The 16989-nt window shown below is 49.9% G+C and overlaps 1 protein-coding gene across 2 annotated transcripts in view; it reads right to left on the bottom strand.

Annotated features, from left to right (window-relative positions):
- The window catches only part of GRIK3 (glutamate ionotropic receptor kainate type subunit 3), a 211782-nt gene that overhangs the window by 66344 nt on the left and 128449 nt on the right, over positions 1-16989 (bottom strand). For both annotated transcript variants that reach the window (XM_033115035.1, XM_033115034.1), the window contains exons 2-4: positions 16738-16914; positions 5978-6235; positions 1316-1497 (exon numbers count right to left, since the gene is read on the bottom strand). In XM_033115035.1, coding sequence (XP_032970926.1) covers positions 1316-1497; positions 5978-6235; positions 16738-16873 — 576 coding nt within the window. In that variant the 5' untranslated portion in view covers positions 16874-16914. The remainder of the gene's footprint in view (positions 1-1315; positions 1498-5977; positions 6236-16737; positions 16915-16989) is intronic.

Raw genomic sequence — 16989 nt, forward strand, 5'->3', positions numbered from 1 at the left:
TGGCAGTAAATGAGGAGAGTGACTCCTCAGTAAACCAAAGTCCGATTGTCATTATTATTGTTACACACGTTGGGAAGAGAGGGGGTGCGCTGGACCCAGTTGGCTGGGAGGGTGGGGGTTAAGGTATTTCCGGGGAGTGTGTGATTCCTCGACAGAGGCTTTAAAGTGCCCACACTCAGTGACGGTTCGCCGGCACCGGGATAAACTCCTTGCCTCCACCCAACGAATCCTCCATAATTGTGTGAGGTAGGGACCCTCACTCCATCCAGAGGAGGGCATGACTCCGGGGCCACTTGCCCTTTGCAGAAGCAGGATTCAGATTCTCCACTGAGCTTTCTGACCACCACGTGAAGGAGCCTGGTGTGAGGTTTCCTCAGGGAAGACAGAGGCTGCCTGTCCCTTGGGCACCTCTTCTCGGCCCAACTGGAGATTGGAACTTGAGCCCCTCCAGGCCTTAAAACCGCTCCTGGCCCGTCCCACTCTGCAGCTCTCCTCCTGCACTCCCTGAGCTTCCTCCCTGCACCTGCATCTCACCGGGTCATGGGTCGGAGTGCCCCGGAATGCCTCCTCCCATCACCAGGGACGCTTTCGGTGACCACACCATTTCCCTTCACACTGAAGCACTGGCTCCAGTCAGTGTTTGGGTTTCTCTAAAGCACCCTCGGAGGGGGTTGTGGGCACTTTTGCTCTTTATTTCTTAGGTGGCTGGCAGAGCTTGGCTGTCATGCCCAGCACACCACGCCAGGCTGTGTCCGGGACCAGGGCCCATTCAGGACTAGGAGCTATTCTCCTCGCTCACTGTCACCGCAGAGCTGAGCAGATGGTGTGAGGAACCTCGATAAACCTCCTAGCAATGGGAGAGTAAGACCAAGTGCCGTGGGCTACAGGGCTGAGTCCCTGGCAGGGTGGTGCGGAGCTCTGAGGGTTGTTCCCGAGACCCCCCTGGCCTCTCTGTGCTCCCTGAAGTGTTCTGTCCTGTGTGGCTTCTCCCACCTCCCACCTGCACAAAGGGGGCATGGAAAACAGCATTTACTCAGTACCCTCCATGCACCTGGCTTGGCTGTGGCTCCTCATTCATCATCTCATTCCATCCTCACAGCAACTTGGACCGTAAGGACCCCTGTGTCCATTTTGCTGCTGGTGAAACTGAGGCTAAGAGAGGCAAAGTGAGCACCCAAGGTCACACAGCCAGAAAGAGGCACACTAGGGGTCCAACTGAGATCTGGCTGCCATCATGCCTGTATTTGGGAAAGGGGTGGTGGGAGAAGTGGCGGCAGATCCCAAGCACCCCTCCCGCTGGCCAGCCCTCACACACCTGCTTGAGGATCTGAGCAGCCATGGTGTGGCTGCAGTCAAAGATGATGCGGAATTCCCGGCCTCGCTTCATCTCCTTGAGCAGAGGGCGCGAGTCGTCAGAGTCCAGGGGGAGCTGGCGTATCTTCAGGCGGATGTTGTATCTTGATGGGGCCATGATGAGCTCTTGCAGTCGGATGAGCCCTGAGAGGCCCCAGGACACAAAAGACACACGTGTGCACACATGTGTACCTAGCCACAGGCACCTGCAGACTCACGTGCATACACATACCTGTACCCACAGGTCTGCAGACAGACATGGATACAGACGCGTGGCCCATGGAGATCTGTGCACGGACACAGAGACACGTGTCCAAACACAGGCACTAGCACACTCAGGCACAGATGTGTGCACCCAGCTGTACACACCTGCACGTGCACATACATGTGTGTGTACAAACACACATGGTTACACATGCACGCATGTTGATACAAGCAGGGCACACACTTGGGCTGATAAACACATGTGCACACACGTAGATAAAGGCGTGTGTCTACAGATATATGTACACACGTAGATTCAAAAGTAGGCATCACAGAGAGCAAACTCCCACTGACCACCCCACCTGCTTCTCTCCAACCCAGAATGGGCATAGAGACTTCTGAAAACTGAACCAGAGGCCAAAACCTCTTCATTGCCTAGCCCTGTAACGTGTGAGGCATGGATGTAATCTTCCCAAACATCTTTAGCAGTTGGCTTCCAAGAGGTGGGCACAAGTGGTGGCTCCAGGCTCAACTGTACCCACTATTGGACTGGATAAGGCCAGGTGGTATCTGTGCTGAGCCTCCACCCCCAACGCCAGGCCAGGCTGCCTACGTCAACCTTGCCCATTCTTCCAGGCTCAGAACAACCGCCTCCTCCATGAAGCCACCCCTACTGCTCTGCCCAGACAAGATCTCCCCCACCCCAAACCTCTTCCAACTCACCGGCCTCCTCTGCCCTCATCTCCTCTCTTCCTGTCTCAGGCTCCTTAACAATAGGGGCTGAATCCCCGCACCCCCTCGCACAGGGCCTGCCACTTAAGTGGTGCTCAACACAAATTTCCATAATTGGATTGACTTACTGCTTTTTTCTCCCCACAACGAAAAATCCATCCTCCACCTTAGCATTTTGCAAAACCACTTAATCTGGGGACTTCCAGGGAAAACTAAATGTCATTTCCTGGAGACAAATGGATTGCTTAGGTCTAATTAAGTTCATTTCCGTCCCTATTTCAAGGTCCGTTCTTGCTAAGGCCTCTCTGCTTAGCTTGGAAGCAAGCCTGTGGGCTGCTCTCTCTGCCCTGACTGAGCCGGCACGGGGCTGAGTGGGGGGCGGGGGAGGGGGCAAACAGCCCCCCTCACCCCCATCTGCTGGGCTCCTACAAAGGGCTAAGTGGTGTCTGCATCCTGGCTGCACTGCATTCAGCTGGGCTCCACTTCCCCTGCTAACAACACTGACTTTTCTTTAGAGAACAACTCGTCCCCCCTCTTTCAGTCCATATGATTCAAGAAGGATCCATCCTCAGCTTCCAAGGCACAGCATGTGGCCCCAGCCTAGGCGGTGGGGCATGGGCTTAGAGATGGAGAGGTGGCACCCACTGGTCCGACCAAGGCGACTTCCAGAAACTGTGCTAGAACAATTGGCAAGATGTTTCCTTTTCCATTTAACTCCAAATAGGGAGGAAGTAAGCCTGGGGGTCGTCACCACATAGAACCTGAGAAAGATTCCAACAGGGCAGAAGGCAGAGGCCTTCTTCTGTTTTCTTCCTTTTTTTTCTTCAACAACTTTGTACGGGATTAAAGTTTGCAATCAACTGTTACAGCGTCCTTCTTTAGACAGAGTCCCCTGCACAGACAGCCCACTTCAGAAGCCTTCCAAACAGAGAGCCCCTGTTTGCAAAGCCATTTCCGGTACATATGTCTGGGTCGGTCTAGCCTCATTCCTGAGGTCTGGAAGTCAGGAAAGCAATCTGACTGATGTCATTCATTTCACTCTGCTGGCGAGGACAGAGAGCTAAGCCTGAGACCTAAGCCTTCCAAAGAACTTCCAAACAAGCTTTGCCGTAGCTGTGGGCATCAGGAAGCCCTAGCCCCCTGGAAGGTCTCAGACCCAGGTGACTGCTTTGGGACAGGGCTCTGGAGTCCTGAGTGGCTGGATCAACAGGGGCCTAGGGTCCCCTTGATGGGGAAGAGGACGAGGGTATCAGTGGACCTTAGCAGAGGAGGAAGAGATCACAAGCTCCCCCCAAACACATACCCAGGCTTACCTTCCCTCCCCGAACTAATCTCAGAAATTCTTCGTTTGGCTGACTGAGGCTGCCCACTCACACATGCTGTCCCACAAGGCCCTGAGTGCACACTCTGCTCCCACTTGCTCGATTTTCAGACTCACGCACAGCATCAGCAGGTATATGGGCTTTGGGGACCCAGGACATGAGGACAGGGACAGCCTGGATGCTGGAGCAGAGGCCACCACAGCCTTCCTGTCAGCCAAGTGCATTGCCCCGTGTAATATATGGTGACCCACATTCTCCAGCAGCAAATGTCAGACCTCCTTCCCATCAGTGTATTCCCCAAGGAGACCAGAGACTCTTCTCGGCCAACCCCAACAGAAGACTAGGCTCTTTTGTTTGCCCGAGATGAGCTCTCCTTCCTGGCTGCTTTCCTAATCACTCTCTCAAAATATCTGCAGTGAATCATGTTGCTGGAATCAGGCTTTTCACTTACAAAGCACTTCTGCATTCATTACCCAACTTAACCATCTCCCTGTCCTAGAAAGCAAGCAGATTAGCGACTTTGGTTCCAATGTTACAGATAAAGAAACTGAGGCCTAGGGAGGTTAAGTGACCCTCCCAGGATTTTGCAGCATGCTAACAACGGGGTCAAAATTAGAGACCCATCATAAGTCAAGCAGCATCTGGATTGTAAAAACAGATAACTTGTATACCCCCTTCTAGCATGCTAAGAGAGCCATGATTTTGTCTGGGTGGCAATGTGTCCGTCCCGAGAGATAACTCGAGATGGCGAGGAAAGAGACAGTGGCAAACCCATTCCCATTTGACTGTGCTCGAGGTAGCAGGCACACTCAGTGAGCTGGGCTGGGTGATCTGCTAGAAGATTCTGAGACAGACTTCTGCCCTGGTAAGGGACACGACTCATGTTAAGCAAAAGCCCTCTGGCTCCTATCATACTCAAACCCTCTATCCCAGCTGGGCTGTTCTCTTAAGGAGACTGCCACGTGCAGTCCCACTTCCTCATGTTGGCTCATGCTGTTCCCTCCTCCTGCAATGCCCTCAGGACTCCTTTCCCTGTCCATCCATCCTCAAGACCAAGATCATGTCTCTCTCTTCTGGTAAGTCGGCCTAGACTAGCCAACGCCACTCCCCCCAAGTACCTGTAGCCCTGAATGTATGTACATGTCACCCGATTCTTAGCTGGGATCGCCTGGAATGACCAGCGACTTCTGGGTGGGCACCCACTCCACTCTAATCAGAATAACTTCTCAAAAGCAGATGGGATAACCTCATCCTCATTTCTTGTTATTTACGAGTGCCCAACACACTTTTTCCTGCAAAGTTAACTATCGTTTATTTCAACATGATTTTCAATTTGATTCAATTCAGTGCAACAAACATTTAAAAACATCTATATTGTACCAGGCCCTGTCCTAAACCCTGGAGGCACAGAAAGCCCATAGTCTGGAAGCAGAAACAAGCTCAGAAACAATCATCCTAGTGGTATATTAAGACAGATAAATCGACAGGGCTGCAGAAACACCAGAGGTGACCCAGCGCTGGGCAGGAGCACCTCTCAATGGCAGAGACCTCCTGCTGGGGGCACTGAGAGGGCTGGGGGTTCCTGCCTTCCAGGATCCGCGGTCTGGTGCTTTGGGTATAGCAGGACCTCAATAGATACTGGTGGAATCTCAAGCTAAATCAACAACTTCGGAATGTCTTTTCTGCCAGATTCTCTCCGTGCAATTCCCACTCCCCATTAGGAGGTAATCAAGAGCTGACACTGAATCACAGGCAGCTGAGAGCTGGAGGGCTCTTTCCAGGCTGCATGCTGAAGCTCTTGACTTGACACGTGGGCAGAGCGGGGCCAGATGGGTTAAGCAACTTGCCAAGGTCACACTCTCTCTTAAGAGGTGGGGCTAAGAAACGTCTCGGGACTCGAATCTTTGGAAGGACAGAGGAGGGGCAACAGCTCCTGGCTGCCCAGCTAGTAAGCATCAGAGCTGGCACACATGTACTGGCCAGTTTGAGCTCAAAGCCTGTGCCCGGAGCCAGCACGGGGCTGGACACGTTTGCTGTGGATGGAGGCGTGCGAGCGTGGCTGTGCAGGCAGGTGTGGGTGTGGCTGTGCAGGTGTGGGTACAGGTGCTGGCGGGGTGCTGAGTACCGACCTGAGCGTGCTGCTGGGGTGGAGGTGGGTGGGTGGGGCAGGTGAGCGATGAGCGTGTGGCTGGTGTGTACAGGGCTATGAGTACAGGAACCCATGTCGGTGTGACTGGATGAAGCATGGGTGTGAGTGAGGACGTTTGCCCGGGGGTAGCTGAGGTGGGTGAGCAGTCAAGAGCCCAATCCTAGGGCTCTTCGTCCCTTGCACCCTAACCCTGGCCTGGCCGTGACTGGCCACCCACCTGTACTGTCGTCATAGACCACGGTGGCCGACCGCCACTTGAGGTACTGCACCAAGTCAAGGATGGCGTGGCTGAGAGAGGCGTAGTCAGGGTAAAGGTTCACGTAGAAGGTGTCCTTGTTGTCCAGGGGGTGGTGCTTCCAGCGCAGCTGGATGTGGGGCACCTCCAGGGCATTGCAGATGGACTGGACGGCGTTGGTGCAGGAGCCCTGTGATGGGCCAAAGATTGCCACCACGCCCAGTGCCAGCTGGTCACAGGCTGCAACAGAGGGAGAGAACAGTACAGGGCTCAGTGCCGGGTCTTAGCAGGCATCTAGGGGCTGGGGCAATGAGCGTGAGAGGGAATGATTTTGATGATCCCAGAAACACATGGGAAAAACAGCAACTGGAACCTCTGAGGGTGGATGACTGACAATCTCTCTGAAACCAGAGTCGTAATAGTCCCTGCCCTGTGGGATCATAGGAAGTCAAATGAGAAAATGTACCCTCAGTACAGTGCTCGTGAAATACGTAGAGATGATGGCTACTTCTGATGATGTCATCATCGTGATTAGCATCATGCCCTGCTCTGGGTGGAAACGTGAGAAACAAATAGAAATGAAACACCTATGACTCTTGCTGATGACTCTTACACTAAAATCTCCAGCCCCAACCTGTTTCCTAAAATCCGACTTGTACATTTCACCTCTCACTCAGCATTGCCGCTTGGATGTCTAAGATGCAGCTCAGACCACAACCCCCTCTTCTCCTGCCAGCCTCCCGGTAAACGGCAGCTCCACTGTCTTAGTGCCTTCTGCCTAAAACCCTGGTTTTGTCTTCACTCTTCTCATTCTCTCACATCCCACATCCCAATCCATCATCAACTCCTGTTGCTTCACCTTCTAAATATATCAGAGCCTGACCACTTCTCGCCATTCCTACCGTGGTCTAAGCCACTATCGTCTGTTACTTGGATGACTGCAGAAGGCTCCTCACTGGTTCCAGCGTCCTCAGGAATCCTTTCCACCATCTATTCTGCACTCAGTAGCTAGAGTGAGCCTTTCACAAAGTGGATTACATGACTCCTTTGCTCCAAGGGCTCCCATTTCACTCAGCCAAAGTCCTTAATAGTAACAACAAGACCCTACTTGTGGCAGCTCCTCCCCACCCCTGTCCCTACCATCTCCACCCCAGTGATTTTCCTGATTTCCTCGCTCCTTTTCTCACAGCACTCAAGCCCCACTGGCTTCCATGATGCTCCTTATACACACTAGGAATACTCCTGCCTCAGGGCCTTTGCACTTGCTGTCCTCTCTGACTAGATTTCCATATAGCTCCCTCCCTCCCTTCTTTCAGGTCTCTGCATCTGCGTGTCTTATTAGAGAGGAATCACCACCCAACATATGATAGCGATCCCCATCCAGCCACACGCCCTCCACCCCATATTCTGTCCTTCTTTCTCCCTTCCTCTCTCTCTCTCTTCTTCCTTCCTTCCTTCTTTCCTTCCTTTCTTTCATTTATTAAATAACAATGGAAGTCTTATTCATTTGTTGACTTCTCCTCCTATTAGAATGGAAGCTCCAAGTAGGCAATAGCTTGATCTATGTTGTTTGTTGCTGTATCCACAGTGCTTAAAACAGTACATGGTCTGAGCAGGTGCTTAATCAACATCTGCCGAGTGGATGAATGCTGAATCCCTGCCTTCAAACAGTTCACATTCTTGGGGGAGGCAGTTCAGACAGCAGATGCTTCTGGGAAGGTCAAACATCAGTGGGCAGAGCATGGCATGAAACGAACAGACCCAGGGCAGCTGGGGATCGAAAGGGGATGTAGGTTCATACAGGGATTGTGCTGGAAAGAACCATGAAATGTACCTCTCGGGGCCTCAAGGGGAGGGCTCCCCAAGGGCCACTGCCCTATCTTCTGGTAACTATCTCTACTCTTCCTTTGAGCTCCAACACATGAGGAGTGGGTAAGTGATTTAGACCCTAAGCTGACTGCTCACTGACCTCCCCCAGGCCACAGCCGTTGGTTTAGAGAATGGTCATGTGACCAGATAGAGTCAAAGGGACGCCATGAGACCTGGTGGCACTGTGAGGGGAGCATTTTCTCTCTGTAAGTGGACCTGGGAGGACGTAAGATATGGAGGTACAGTAGCCACCTCATGCTCACAAAGTGCAGTGCTTGCCTGTGAATGGAGTCAGTATGGAGGTGAGCAGACTGAGCAACAAAGAAATATGAGCCCCTGATCAAGTGGAACCCTGGACTTTGGTTACATAAACGAATACATTCTCTTTTTGCTTAAGCCAGGTAAGATTTGGTTTTCTGTCACTTGCTACCAGAACGGCCCTCACGAAAGAGCGTCAGCAAACTCACTGGCCCGTAGCCATGAGACTGAACTACATGCATATGTACGACCACGTGGCGCACATGGGAGGCGGCAAGGCCGAGCCCCAAACACGGATGCACGCTGGACTCAGATGCATCCCTGCTGCCCCCAGGGCCTCTGGAAATGACCTACGGCGCTCAGGCCCATCCCTAAGATTTGCAGGGTGTACAGTCAGTACAAATGGAAGCCCATATACCATGTGCCTGTATAGTTAAACATTGTTAAGTCAAGCTAACAAACTGTTACATAAAATAAGCGCTTTCCTCTCACCTTGACAAATACAACCACCTGGAAAGTCAGGTGAGAATGGAGACTTCTCATGCCCAGTGACATGGGGAGAGGTGGCAGCAGCCCCTATCCTGTCCCCTTATCTTTGACCACTGGCTCCACCCTGCACAATAAACTCTCCGTGTGGACTGCACCTTGCACTCTCCGTGTGGACACCCTGACCCTTGCGTCTGAGCTCTGTTCACACCTCTGCAAACATCTGCCCCTTGGTCAGACTTAGATAGAGCCCATGAGTGTGACCATGAAGCATGGCTTTCTCTCCGTAGGACAGCCCAGGCATGAGGCTCATGCAGGCCTGGAGGTGGGTGCAGGGCCAACGGGGCAGGAAATTCAGGGCTCCAGATACTTGGAGCAAAGATTAGAAGGGCAGGGCACGGGGTCCTAACGGGCAAGTCCTCTTGGTCCCACTGACCCCTTCTCCGGGAGGAGATGGGTTCCAGAGGAGGCCGAGGACATCACCTCCAAAGCACAGGCCCTGGGAAAAGGGCCCTCTTGCCTGGCTTAAGGGTGGTACCCATGGCTCTAAAGATACAGGATCGTTTCAAACTAGTGAGAATGTGTAGTTTTCCTCTCCACTGACATATACTCCCCACTCCCTCACTCCTGGGAATAGGAGACAGTACATAAAGCAGCTATTTTTCCTGAAATGTGTACTTCCTCCAAGAGCCCCAGAGAACGGCATTTATGGCCTAGGTGAAAAATACAGCATTCTTGGCAGGGGCGGGGGGGGTGTTAGTTATTGTTAGGAATCTGCTGGAACCACCTGGAACATGGGACCGGACAGCCATGTATGGGAAACTGTGGGGCCAGTGCAGAGGGCATCTCCTGCGTCACCAGGATTCTTACTGGCCAATGCCAAGTGCAGCAGAGGATGCAGAGCGGGGCACATGGTGCCTTCCTGATGCTCCTGCAATTGTGGGACCAGAGGCCAAATCAGGGAAGGACTGTTTTGTCCCTGCTATTGTTACCCTAGAGTCAATGGACCTTGGCTGCACTTCGTGTGAGTGTGTGTGTGAGACAAACCCCAGTGATAATAAATCACTCAAAAATCGCAACTCTGGGCATGTCGGTAAATTGTCCAATCTAGGGACAGTTCTCCCTTTCTGTGCCCTCGTCCCAAGGAGGCCAGTCCCTGACCTCTACTCTCACTGCCTGTTCATGCCGTTCTTCTGCTGTCTGGCTGTGCGGGTGACTGCTCTGACCACTTGTCCCCTTAAGAGCAGGTAATGGCTGAGGGAAGAGACCACATGTGAGTCATTTGTAGCCATGGAGGCTGGACACCAACATGGAGGAGATGGTGACAGTGAATAAGTGACAGCTATCCAGGCCTGGTCACTCCTTGCCCAAGTCAGAGGCCAGGAGCAATAAAATCTGTAGGTTTCTCTCATGTTCCACCTCTTACCTGTTTTGAACCTTGGAGCTGTCCTCTGACATCTCTGGTTTCCATCCTATCATCTCCTGTCTCTACTCTTTCTCTTTACCTCTAGGACCTTCCAATGCATGACTTAGTCAAATGACCTGTGTGCCTCATTCCCTCCCATTACCACCTTCAAGAAGCTGTGTTTTGGATTTCCCCCTTTGATCTAAGCCTTGGAGCAGGCAGGCAAATGCAGCCCTGCCCTCTACCCCCACCTAGGTCAGCCTCCTCACCAGGCCCTAGGTCTGGGGATCCTGTTTGATGGAGGCAGGAGAGAGTGGACCAACCACAAATCATGAAGATGTGAAAGATCGTAAGAATGATCTTGAAGGAAGTAATTTAGACACGGAGTGTGGGGATAATGGTGAAGGTAACTGTCGTGACAGTTGTGAAAGGGAGACCGTATTGTGGGGCTGGTTATGATCCTGGTGATGGCGCTGATGAAGGTGGAACTGGTGATAATGTTGATGTGACATAATATGGGATGGTGATGATGGGATTGAGCGCAATAAACATGTCAGTGTTATGACAGTCATGGTGATGATGATGGTAGATATGATGACGGTGACATAAATGTTGATGAATGAGGAGGTGATAACAATGTTGGTGGTGACGATGTTGGTGATGATGAAGATGCTGATGGCAGGACCGTGATGGTGATGAAGACAGTAGGGGTGGGGATTCTGGCAAGGATTGGGACGGAGCTGACAACGGTTTTGATGGTGTTGATAAGACTGGCAATAATGAAGTGTCAACACCAGGACTGTAACGGTGACGGCGACAGTAGGAATGACGGTGATGTTGGCGATGATGAGATTGGTGATGACGAAGATGTTGCTGCCATGGCAGTGACAGAGATGGCGATGGTGGGGGGTGATGCTGACGCTGGCGTGAAGCGTGGAGGTGACACCACTGTTGATGGTGATGACAGTGATTGTGGTAACGGTGCACTGGTGTTGACAGTGGCGGTGACATGATGATGATAACCACACGGGGCTGCATTCTGCCAGAGATGCAGTGATCAGACCTCACTGTGGGGTGGCAGGAGGCATCACTCCTGCCAGTCACTTATTTCTTCTCCTTGGCCTCTCTGCACATCCCTCTTCCTGTCCCCTCCATGTCCCGTCCACCCTCTGATGATCTTCCAATCTGGAAGGTCACTGTTTCCCCAAAGGGACCAGGACAGGGTTATAGCAGCAGCAGCAGCAGAAGCAGCAGCAGCAGCAGCAGCAGCAGCTTTATCTCCAGATGTTTCCAGGGCAGCAGCCAACCCTTGTTCTGGCAGCCCTGAGCACACACTGCAGTAATTACATTATTTGTGGCTTCAATTTTGAATCCATTTTCTGGTCATTTTACAGCAACTCAATGGTTCACAGTCATTGCAGGAGTCCACAGTCTAAATGCAGTTCCCCCCGCCCCCTTTCCATGGCAATTGTAGTTATAGCAAAAATTATCCCAATCAATTTGTGTCTTAAAAGGAATTGAGCAGCCCAGAGAATGAGTGGAGGCAGAGGAGCCTGGGGAGTGCTGGGTCGATGCCAGGCCTGTTCTGGCCAGGCTTGGAAGAAAACACCGGCGCTCTCTGGATGCTGGCTCAGGCACTGCCTGGCAGTCACTCATCTTTTTAACTTTTCCAAAAAAACATTTAAAAGGAAAGACAATAGGTGAAAGTCTCTTTTAATAGGGAAAGGCCTCCTGGGTCTCCTGCGGAGGAAAGGAACTAATTCAACCAGAGCTGGCAGGGCTGGCAGTGCCAGGCTCTGTGCCTCTACATCCTCACACCCAACATGGCCCAAAGTGACTGGATTCAGCTGGTGTGAAAGGAAGTGGTGATGGGAACCTCTGCCTAGGGAAAATGAATTATCATTGGGTTAATTAGAATTAGGCCCAAGTTCAACCCCTGTCCCACCGGAAGAATCCTATTGATGCTCCTGAGAATTTGAAAAACCAAAGATCAAAAAGAAAAGAAAGATTACAGAACATGGGGACCCAAGGGGTGGAGGCTACCCAGTGGGGAGCATGATCCAACGGCAGAAATGCCTCCAGGGTCAGACAGTGGTGCTTCCAACCACAGCATGGTTGGGACGTCTTTGGTATATTATCATACGGACATAAATGAGATGTAACACGATACAGGAGAGTGCATTCATTTTAAAGCACAGACTTTTATGACTTTTTACACAGAACTGCACTCATGTAACTGCAATGTGGGTCAAGATATAGAACATTTCCACACCTGAGAAGGTTTTCTCTTCCGCTTACAGGTTAACACCCACGGCACAGCACTCCCTCCTGCAGAGGCAACCGCTGTTTACTCACTCAACATGGTGCCTATGAGGTTCATCCATGACGTTGTACGTAGCAAGAGTTTGTACTTTTTCTATTGCTGATTCAAATTTCATTGTGTATACTCCAGTCTATCCATTTCACTGTTGATGGACCTTTTTTCCAAATTTTGGCGACTATCAACAAAGTGGCTAGGACCATCCTGGCAGGCTTACATTTAGTTTTAGTAGACACTTCCAAACAGTTCTCCTGAGAAGATGAACCAGTTTTCACTCCCACCAGCATTGTGTAGAAAAAAAATAAAATTAACCTCAAATAGAACCAATAGAACCTCAAATTAACCATAAATAGAAAATCGATTTGAGATAGACCAGAGAGCAAAATATGAAAGAGAAAACAATAGAGTTTCTAGAAGAGAACATAGGAGAATATCTTCATGACCTTAGGATAGATAAAAACAGAACACAAAAGGCATTACCCATAATAGAAAATATGGGTAAATTGGGCTTCTTTAAATTAAGAATTTTGCGCCTCAAAAGATACTACTTAAGAGAGTGAAAAGGCAAATGCAACTGCAATAGATACATGCAATATATGTATCCAACCAAGGGTTCTTATCCAGAATATATAAAAGACTCCTACAAATCAATAGGATAATGACAAGCAAACCAATTTTTAAAAGTGGTTGAAAGTCTCCAAAAGACACTCCAGGAAAGAGAAGATTCAAATGATTTGTTAGCAAATGAAGCGATGCTCAACATCTCTGGTCATCAGGGAAACACAAAATAAAACCACAACACAGATGCCCACAACATAAACCACCACGATGGCCAAAATGAAAATAACACTGCTTTTCCCCAAGAGTTAGTAAAGATGTGGAGCCACTGCTAAGTGGCATCCATTGCTGGAGGGAGTGCAAATCGGTGTTGGAAAAACTGTTGATCATTTGGACCCATCTGGCTGGACTTCCAGAACTAGGTGTTTCTGTCTCAGGCCTGTTCACCCATCACTGGGCAGTTTTGCAACTTAGGAAAACCATTTGGCTGACACACATCCTATGACCTCACACTTCCGCTCCTAGGTATATACCCAACAAAAAATGTGCCCATTTGTGCACCAAAGGACATCTAGAAGAATGTTCATAGCAGCACTATTCTATGGCCCTAAATGGAAACAACTCAAATGTCCAACAGTCATTTTTGATTTTGAAAAATTGTGGCATATTCATAAAATGGAATGCTGCACAACAATGAAAAACAATAGACTACTGTTATATTTAACAACGTAGGTGAATCTCACAGATATATTGTAGGGGGAAAGAAGCAAGACTCAAAAAAATACACACTGGTATTCTATTTATGTAAAGTTCAAAAACAGGCAAAACCAGTGTATGGTACCAGCAATCGGGGCAATGGTTCTACAGTACAGCAGAGAAAAGGCAAAGGACAGAAGAGATAGGCAATATTCACGTAATCACACACGCCATGGTTCAGAGTTGTGAAAGAGAAGTCCAGAGTGTTATAAGATAGAAGCAGGAAGACCTGAACATAGCTGGGGGCTCAGGGAGGGCTCCCCTGAGGAGAAGGATGAGTTAGCTAAACAAAGGGCAGGGCAGAGGTGGGGTTTACAAGGGTAAGGAAATTACAAGCAGAGGGCACAGCATGTGCAAAAGCCCTGAGGTGGGAGGAAGCATGACACCCTGAGAACGGTAGGTATGGCTCATACCCAGAGGCTGAGGGAGTGAGTGGCACAGATGTGGCTGGAAGGTCACACTGGGCCAGGATGGACAGGATCTCACGGGCTCTAATAATGATTTAGGGAAAGAAGATGGGACATACCATCCAGGGTTTTAAGTAAAGTCACGTGACCTGGTGTAGGGACATACCATCCAGGGTTTAAGTCACATGACCTGGTGGTGGGGAGGGGCTGTGGCTTTGATCACTTGGACCAGTCTGGTTGGGCTTCCAGGGCTGGGCGTTTCTATCTCAGGCCTGCTCACCCATCACTGGGTAGTTCCACATATGTAGGACTGTAAGTTTCTAGTGGAGGAAATGACTCGGAAGGCTCTGAAGCTCTGCCCGGGTTCGTTGCTAGCTGGGGAAGGTCCCAGCACTGACTTGCAAGTGCATCACTAGAAAGTCATTGTATTATTTTAGTGGTTTTTAGAAAAAAATGGGCAGAAAACAGCCTAGCCTGTTAGGGGTGGTTTTGCCCACGTGGACCTCTGTGCTCTGACTCTAGGTGTTTGTTCTGTGTCCTGATCTTTTTACTGAGCAGTTTTGGTTGCATTCAGTCACTTGCTAGATGGACAAGGCTGGGCAGAGGGTGCCAGCATGGACACTCACAGGTAGGTGGATACCTGACTGTACAGTGTTGGCTGCAGGGCATGCTGGGCAGAGAGTGGGGAGGACGTGTGCAGGGAGGGCATGGCAGCATGGGAGAGGGGTGATGGACAGACCACTCTTTCAGGCTGTTAGGGTGGGGTGGCTAGAGGGTGGGGTGCCTTTAGTCTGGGTGCAGGCTGGCTCTAAAACTCAGGGCAGTGGCCTCAAAAATGTCAGCGTTAGCTGTGTTCAATGTCAAGGACACTCCAACCTTCAGTGCACAAGGCAAGGAAAAGCCAAGTGGAAGGGACAAGAGCCAGCTACGGGAAAGCGCCTGTAGGTTGAGGCCCATGACTTGATGCCTCAACACGTGGAGAGCAAGTCAGCCAACGTAAGGAGGACAAAGTCTAATATGGTGCTTCATATGTGCTAGAGGCTGTTCTAAGTACTTCACAAAGGTGTGCCCATTTTGTAGATGAGAAAACTGAGTCACGTGTTGTCCAAGGTCACACACTAATATCAGAGCGGACAGGGGGCAAGTCCAGGCAGTCCTGGCTATAAGCCCATGCTCAGCTGCCTTTCTGTATGAAATGTTTACCCACAGTGTTGGAAAACAGAGCTAGCAGAAGGTAGCACCTTGGCAGGTCTGCACACAGGATCCCAGGAGTCCTTAATTAGCTACTTGGGACCCCTTAGAAAGACCAAGGGTCCCGTGTGGCTGGGCCTCGGTTTTCCCAAGATGCATGGATGATGCGTCCCTCAGCTCAACTGACAGGGGTCTCGGATAATGCTGCTCAGACTCCCATGCCCCATCCTCACACCAGTCATTCCCTGAGTCACTCAAAGATCATTTCATTGAGCACTTACTATGCACCAGTCTTTTTGGTGCCAGGGCTGTATTGGTTAATAAGAGAGCTTTCCTTTCAGTAGTGTTGGAGAGAAGGGGAAAGGTATTAAACACGCACAATTATTTAACTACAAATGTGATAAGAGCCTTGAAAAAGAAAAGCAAGGGACTATTATAGTGTATTATAGGAAGGATGACATAGTCTTCCCTGGGAATGAGAGTCGTTAGGCCTGAGATTTTTAAATGGAGTTCCGTGGAACTATAGATGTTAGTCCCTGAGTTATCTAAGCCTTTAAGTTAAATTTAAATTAAGGTTATATATATGAACTACATTTTTTAAAACTAACAAAAGAGCATACTTGTACACTCACATGTGCTATATGCCATGTTAGCTCATTCAGGTATCGACAAGTTACCTTGTTTGGGGTGTGTGTGTGTGTGTGTGTGTGTGTGTGTGTGTGTGTGTGTCTTGGAATAAAGTTCTCCAGTCCTCTCTGTAGAGTCATTGGAGTTTATTGTAAATGTCTCACTAATGAGGAAGGATGCAGCCCAACATTTAAAAAAAATTTTTTTTTAATTCAGCTGTAGGAAAAATTGATTGGATTTACTACAAATTATTTTCATGAATTATGATTTTCTTATTGTCGTGCAGCCAAAACAAAATATGAAAACATAGTGAATGCCGAGGCCAATGTCAGATTTCAAGTGTCATCACCACAGCCTTTGGAGTCACACTCTTGTCAGTTACAGAAGCATCTTTGCTGATTTCAGTAATTCTTTTTATGACAAGCAAATGTTGCATATTTGAACTTATACATATTCTTTTTTATATGCCTTAAGCATTTTTATAGTCTGAGTAGGATTTCAATGAATGAAAAATAAGTTTGAAAATGTCGGCTTAGGTTTAGAGGTGTCAGAGACCGGGGCTGGCCACCTTACTGCTACTTCCCCAGCCCAATCACACGCCCTACTCCTCACCCCTCACCCCCCTCCCATGGTCCCTCATTCCCTCTGCCAGTGGCCTGGAAACTCCTGATGGACAACCCACTGCTCCTGGGCGACGACATAGCCTAAACTGAACTAGAACAGATGCAGGTTCTGAAACACGGCAGAAAAGGCTCTAAGCCCCAAGCCCACCCAAACCTGTGGCCCGTTTTCAGGACCTTGGACAGCAAACAATGCCCTCTCCAGGCCCAGGCCTGGAAGAGAGCAAATGGAGCTGCACACTCACCTTTCTTGGTGGCTTCAAAGCTGTCGTGGAAGTGAATCCTCTGGATGTCATAGGTCAAGGTTGTATTGGGCAGCAGAGTCCTGTTCCTGTTGATGATGTTGGCAGAAAATCGAAAGGCACGCTCCTCAGCGTTCATGACCTGGGCATTGGGGCCGTCTGCATACTCAAAGATTCCCCCTGCGAGAGATCGGTAAGATTGTGTATGCTGGGGAAGGAAGGGGCGCTAACAAAAATGCTTGGCTCAGAAGGTTT

Source organism: Rhinolophus ferrumequinum, chromosome 9, assembly GCF_004115265.2.
Source record: "Rhinolophus ferrumequinum isolate MPI-CBG mRhiFer1 chromosome 9, mRhiFer1_v1.p, whole genome shotgun sequence".
Lineage (NCBI taxonomy): Eukaryota > Metazoa > Chordata > Mammalia > Chiroptera > Rhinolophidae > Rhinolophus > Rhinolophus ferrumequinum.